We start from the raw sequence: 7,657 nt of genomic DNA, 5'->3' as shown, positions 1-7,657 counted from the left end.
ACACATTTTATTTTTTTATTCGTTTTTTTTATGGTTATAATATTTTATACAAAGGAGTATTAATTCAAAAATATTTACATTTTTAATGTTACGCCAAGTGTTTTTGTTTAATTATAATTTATTTTTGTAAAAATTTCGAAGAATGGATTCAATTCATTGGTTAAACTCGAGTTCTATGCTTTGCAAGCACGTTATACAAAGACTGCCTATGTTTTCACACAAAATTTCTTCACTAAATCCAATTTCTCTTGGTGAACTCCTCCACTAAAAACCTATATTTCTCCTTATGCCTCGGGCTAACTTGACGACTGAATTTAATCACCTGGTCCATAAACTCGTGCCCAGCGTCGGCCAAATCATCCATTTTTTGAGCAGACATCACCATAGCAAAGAATAAAGCATGGGCGAATTGAGCATACGCTTCCATCTTCAATTCTGCCATAAAACGGTCGTGGGAGAATTCACTCGTATCGGCATGTAGCGCAGTCAGGTTGCTAATAAACTCGTCGTAATACAACGCTATGAGTTCATCCAAGTGTTTTCTAGCTAAAGGAATCTCCACGGAAGTCATCAGAAAGAAAATTAAATCGCACACTGCCGACTTGTACTTGGTAGTCTGTAAGTCGACCAAAGCCACTTTTGGCTCTTCCGGGTTTACCATGATATTGTTCATCCACAAGTCTGTGTGAACGGGCGAGGCCCAGGGCTCCCTGCAACCCTCGCGCCCAAAAGGATTCACTTTTAATGCCTCTTTTACTTTCGGGAACACGCTCGCCAAGTCCGTCATTTCCTCAATGACTTCCAAGGGTGTTTCGAATATGACGGAACCCATTTCCATTTGAACGTGACCGAACAGATACTTTTTGATGTTAGTCTCGAAGATATGTGGCTTCTGAAGTTTAAGGGCGATTGCGGTGGAGTGCAGCGTTGCAATGCTTTTGATTATTGCCTTGGACGTAGGGAGATCGAAACCTCTCAATCTGTCTTCGCATTGAAAACCTAAAATTGGTCACATAAATTATTACATCAATTATTATTAAAAGTTGTTGTTAAGAAAATGAATTTACCGTTTATAAGATACGTTGAGATACAGATTAACTATATACAGACTGTTTTAAGACATATAGATATTGAAATTGGCACCAAATCGCATATGGGTGCCTAGACAATTATTATTCCTTTGAAAAATTGTCTTTATAACAAAGTTTTCACATGGTTTATAACATATAAAATTTGATTGCTTCATTTATTGTGACGTTCAAAAAAAAACTGTTCCATTAATGAAGAAAAACGAGTTATGGACAAATTTCTACTTCGAAAGATGCGATCGACGTTTGTTCAGCTTACGTGAAAATTTCGTTAAAAATGAATTAAAATTACAATTTTTAGAAAAGAAGAAGCTTTTGTTTGAGTGAAAATTATGAACAAATTGCCCCTATTTTTTGATAATAAATATTTTCTACCTAAAATTTTATTTCACGTCTTGGAGAACATATTCTTCCTATCCAAATATATCTGCAATATAGTTTTCCAAATTCTAAACCAACCATGGTATGACAGTTCTTATTTTTAGGAGTACAAAAATAACTTATGATACATAGTTAAATAGGAAATAAAAAATAAGACTTTAAAAATCGAATGGGCTATTCATAAGAACAAACAATTTTGATGTTGTTAGCTTTGCTAACTTTTGTGTTACTCCGGATGGAAAAAAATTCGATTTCAGCATAACATAAAAATTTACAAATAGTATATCTAGTCTTATTCTATTATAAGATAAACTCACAAAAAACATATTGTATATGAATATGTTTCAAAAATTACTAATAACAAAATAAATATAGCGCAAATAAATATTTAAGCTTTGGTTTAGTTAGGTAAGGTTCGAACTATTCAGTGGCGAATTAATCGCATAAAAAAAATGCTTTTCGAAAGATAAATTTGGAAAATTCGACGAAACAAATTTAATGCAAAACCGAGAAGAAGACGTAACGAAAATGTTACTTTTAAGACACTTACTTAAAAAAAAACCCTAAAACACTATAAGAGTCTTAAAAACGTGTCAATTATTAAATATTACTCAAAATTGAATAAATACAGATGAACATTTATATTGAACTTAGATCTTTTGTAGCTTTTAGCAAATTTTATGCGGCATAAAGTCATGAAATACCGATAAATTATTCTTCTAATTTTTTAGATTAAAACATTTAAAAATTTTAGCGCTTTGCAATTTCCATCAAAGAATAATATATGTGTCTTTCACCAAATTGGCATGATACATACGTAAACTGATAAATAATTTAAAACCAAAATAATCAGACTCTATGTAAAACAGATGTCAAGCACATGAAAAAAGTTATTTGAAGAGAAATTAGGCACTGATACCTATATATATCAACACAACCTTGATTACATATAATATAAGGGATTACTAGTAATGGTTTGTACCTTTATGCAATCAGTGATATCAAAGTTAGTTAATCAAAACAAATATGTAAATATTTTTATCGTACTTTTATTTACATTATTTTGCACACATTTGACGTTATATCGCAAGTTTATCTTTGTGATGGTGAAGTCCTTTTTATTTCAATCTTGTTGTCATTCTCTGAAACTCCTGATTATATAAAAAATACGATAAGGTTATATTCTAAATTTTTTTTTTTATTATTTTACTGAGATTTTTCTATGACAGAACTTTAATACTAACATTAATCCACCGATACAAAAATTACTGTTAGAAAAATAGTGCAATCTTTACCTTAAACAATCACGAAGTATTACGTAACTGGAAATACCTGGCGTGGGTGCGATTCATAAGCGTAAAGTTATAAAATCATTAAGTTAAATAAATAACCGAACGCTTCCAATTTACTACAACTATGTGATAAATTTAAAGCACATCTGATGGGTTACTGAATGAATATTTGTAAAAATATTCTGCGATTCAGTATCGCAATTGAGGAAAAAAAAATTCTTGGGTAAAATGCGTAACGAATGGTATACCGCGAATGTTGTTACAAGCTAATTTTTGGTTATGTATAACAAGTCAACAATCGTGGTTACGATCTAACAGAATTAATAAGTTGAACAGATTTTAATGACTTCAAACATCTGGTTAAAAGAAATTAACTCAAACGGTTTTAATATCAATTTTGAACAAAATGCCTTACTGATAAAAAGAAAAAAAAAGAATAAGGGCTGCTTTTTACAAAACTTCTGGATTCCTTCTGCGTCCGTTTTTGGTCAGTTGAACTTGCTAACGTTTCGTCAATCCTGTTGGCTTCTTCAGAGCTTCAATGAAACTGACTCGCATTTTACTCTGTACCTGCTTATATATTGTTTGAGGGAGCCGGAGCTAAATGAAGGGCATAAATACTGTCCCGGATGACTGATTCCCGTATTGGTCACAGGTAGAGACCTGAGGCTATGATTGTTGGGTTGCTTAAAGATTTCTATAGACTCTCGGATTTTTCGTTGGTAGAACAATTGATTACATGCACGAATTTTAGTTTTAGCTCTGAAGAAGCCAACAGGATGATTGTCAAAACGTTAGCATGTTCGACTCAACAAAAACCGACCCAGGAGGAATTCAGAAGTTTTGTAGAAATTATTACCTTGTGGAAGTTTCTTTGAAAAAAAAATGAATGGGACCTTGTCAAAAGATATATAAGGAGCAATTGAAAATAATAAAATAATACTTCTTGTAAAAGCACTAATTTAAAAAAAAAACAAAGCAATGCTTATATGAGTTATGATTAGCAATTGATTTAACACTTTTACTGGTTTTTACATTGATTCCGAGAGAAAATAATTTTACCTGCGGCCACCAAATTTTCCACCAGAAGAACACCGTCCTCGTCGAAATCTTCACTGTCCGGATCCAGGCTTACCCTTCCGCCGTAATACTTGGCGAAAAAGTCCATAACATTACTAATTCCCTTCTCCCTCTGGAAATCCTGCAATGTCGGTATAATCGTGGAGTACCACGCGATTTCGTTTCTAAAAGTCTCTTTGGTGTTGAAACTCTCCTGGACCGTTTTGTTGGGAGGCACGCACTTAGCCACCAAATGGTAGGTTTTCACTCCATCACCGTTTCGCACTTTCAAATCAACTTTTAGCATCAAACTCCCGTAATTTTCACCTGGAGCGGTCAGTCTCGTGACATTTTCTTCGATCACAACGCCACTAATATAATTTTTAATTAGCTCTTCGATATTTGCTATTTTTATGTCGGCCATCGCGATCGGACTTGGTATCAAACGAGCTAGTTTAAAATTTCTCACCGTTTGACTGAATCCGGCTTGTTTTCGCTTTATAACATTCAAACTTATCTTTGAAATGTATGCTGCGTGCTGCTATTGTTTTCGTGGTAATGGTTAATACTCGCTGCTGGTAGGGAAACAGGACCGTACATTAACACGGTCTGCGAAAAATGAACGCGAGTTGCGAAACTAAAAGTGATATTTGAAAAATCCCCGATTTGTAATTTGCCACTTATCGTTGCTAATGAAGGTAAAAAAGTTATAAGGATAATGAACCTCAGGTTTTTTTAAATATATGAAATTTATATACCAGATTAGTTAAAAGTACCGACAAGCTTAAATATCTCCAAATCTGCCAACGTTGGAACAATTAAAATCAATACCTTTGTTATTTTAAATGGAATGCCCCATTTATTTTGGTGAATTCGCATAATTTCAAAATTTCGATTTTATTAAATACTGAGTTAAGGCAACACTGCTTTAAATATCTGCAAAACCGACAAAACTGGAACGATAAAATTCAATACCTGCTGCTTTCTGAACTTGCAGAATTCAAAAATTCTAACAGCACTTTTGTCAGATTTACCACCTTGACACGTCATAATTTTTAATGAAATGCCGTATTTATTTTTGTTGCAATGAATCTGGTAATATTGTATAATTTCAAAATTTTGATTCTATTAATTACTGAGCTACGACAACATCACTTTTTCTGTAAAACGTACCGGAACGCCTAAATATCTCCAAAACTGAAAACGCTGCAAGGATAAAATTTAATACCCGGGGTTTTGAACATACAGAATTCTAAAATGCTAACACCAGTGTTGTCAAATTTATCACTTTTACGATACACATCGTAATTTGGTCATTTTAAATAAAACGCACCATTTATTTTTGTGATTTATTATCTATTAATTACATAGCTACCTGGGGTTTTTGAACATACATAATTCAAAAATACGAACGGCAGTGGCACTTTTACGTTACATGTCATAATTCTGTTATTTTAAATGGTATGCGCCATTTATTTTGGTTCTAATGAATTGCGTATATAGAATTTAGTAAGTAATTTCAAAAATTTTTGTTTTATTAATTACTTAGTTAAGGAAACACCGCATTAAATATCTCCAAAACTACCAAAGCTGAAACGATAAAATTCAATACCTGCTGGTTTCTGAATATGCAAAATTCAAAAATGCTAACAGTGTTCTCAGATTTACCACCTTGACACGTCACAATTTTGTTATTTTAACAGAAAAGAGCTGTTTATTTTTGTGAATCTTTTAAGATTTCATAATTTCAAAATTTTGATTGTATTAATTACTAAGCGGCAACACCGCTTTTTCAGTAAAACGTACCGGAACTCTTATTAAATATCTCCAAAACTGAAACCGCTATAAGGATCACATTTAATACCTGGAGAGTTTTGAACATACAGAATTCTAAAATTCACCAGTGTTGTCAGATTTATCACTTATATACACATCGTAATTTGGTAATTTTAAATCAAATGCACTATTTATTTTTGTGATTTAGTGTGGTCTTATAATTTCAAAATTTTGTTTCTATTAATTACTTGGCTCCCTGGGGTTTTCGAACGGCAGTGTTTCAAGATTTATCACTTTTACGTTATATGTCATAATTTTAAATGGAATGCCCTATTTATTTTTGCGTGCATTGAATTTTATCATTCTAGCTTTGCCAATTTTGGAGATATTTAAGTGTTCGGCACTTTTTACTAGCCCGATATACAAGGTGAATAGATATTCTACCACCAACGCTTGACAGGTAATAGGCACTTTGGTGCATCGATGTGAATATCAAAAAAATCGATCATTTAAGCTTTTTTTTACATGAAAAAGTCTTTGAAGTATCTGAAGGTAACAGCAAATGGAATTTGCTTGCCAGTTTTGAAATAATTGTTATGGACATTTAACGAATTTCTTTTAGACGAGTATTTTGAAATTTAATAATATTATATATAATAATATATAATATTGTTATATTATCTTATCTTATCCTTATCCGTGTGAGAAATGCTGACAATTGCTTCCTGCAACTTCTTGCAATTAATTTCTTCCCGTTCGAAATTTCAATAGTTTCTTCTCAAAAACGTTATATTTAGGGATTAATACAAAATACACCTTTTTTTGGTAAAAAAATTATATAAGAAATTGGAAAAAAAGGTATTTTAAGTAAGTTCGATGAGCAGTCATGACAAAACCGTGAATTAATGAGAAATAATTGACAATTTCATAATAATAATAACTGAGGCTGAATATGCAGCAATCTCAATATTTTATGAGCATATTCTGACACCTTGTGTAAAATATACTGATTGTTATTTAAAGATAGAAGTTGGCTTAATGCTAATCAGCTTGAGATTAGGTCAATATTAAAGTATGGAGGTTCTTAGTGGTTTTTAGCTATGATTTTTATATAAAATTATTTACACCGATTGCATTTTAACTAAGGAATGTAATTTTAATAGCTGACTTAGACAGGGAGAAACTGAAGCTTGAGCAATTTTAGAACCTCATTTAGAAAATGTTTGAACCTAAATTTCAGTTAAATTTTCTCTTACAACTGGAAATTTAGGTTTTCCCGCCATAATTCCAGTACCAAAGACAATTTTTTAGTGGTGTATTATATGGCTCATCGTTTCGTGGTTTAAGCTGTATCTTTTACAATTTCTGAGATCCTAGTGCAATAATGAGAGGATTTCAATCTCTCGGAAATAATAACCTGCAACAGAAAATTTTTGAGCTCTCTGGTAGTGAAGAAATTATTGCAATAGTGGAAAATGCCAAAATTTGCAACGCAAAATAATTTTGAGACCATATTTAGATCAAATAGTGACAAAATACCGTTGGCTTCAATATTACGTCCTAAATTGTTGACCGTTTATAACTTAAATTATTACCAATAATGTTTCACCTATATGTAAACCGAAAATCGTATTAAATTTTTGTGGGGAGAAATTAGCTATAAATATTAATAAGTGGCAATAAATTTCTATTTTGCAACCAAGCTTGACATTTTGGATTAAGGTTTTCTATTTGCTTACAACGACTAGGATTCTTGCCGACAGAACCGGACACTATATGTAGGTATAAATCGCTACTTTAAAAGCATATTTTTATATATAAAGTATATATTTACATCTATCTGTTTTATTTTTTTAAAATGTTTATATATATATATATATATATATATATATATATATATATATATATATATATATATATATATATATATATATATATATATATATATATATATATATGTACAAGCAATAAATGTTTCATCAAAAACCAAAACCTAAATTTAAAGTAAATTGTACTAAATAATATTTGATCATACATTATAAATTCTTCCACGGTGCATCT

At 31.4% G+C, this 7,657-nt stretch overlaps 1 protein-coding gene across 1 annotated transcript; it reads right to left on the bottom strand.

Annotated features, from left to right (window-relative positions):
* Positions 1–4,432, bottom strand: LOC132703962 (uncharacterized). Its single transcript, XM_060673539.1, has 2 exons — positions 3,824–4,432; positions 1–999 (listed from the first exon to the last, which is right to left on the bottom strand). Exons 1-2 carry the CDS (start codon positions 4,242–4,244, stop codon positions 233–235), a joined length of 1,188 nt encoding a protein of 395 aa, XP_060529522.1. The 5' UTR covers positions 4,245–4,432; the 3' UTR covers positions 1–232.
* Positions 4,433–7,657: the final 3,225 nt, after the last annotated feature.

This window comes from Cylas formicarius, unplaced genomic scaffold (genome assembly GCF_029955315.1).
Source record: "Cylas formicarius isolate icCylForm1 unplaced genomic scaffold, icCylForm1.1 PGA_scaffold_6__28_contigs__length_40554024, whole genome shotgun sequence".
NCBI classification, from domain to species: domain Eukaryota; kingdom Metazoa; phylum Arthropoda; class Insecta; order Coleoptera; family Brentidae; genus Cylas; species Cylas formicarius.
This window is presented reverse-complemented; position numbering and strand designations above follow the sequence as displayed.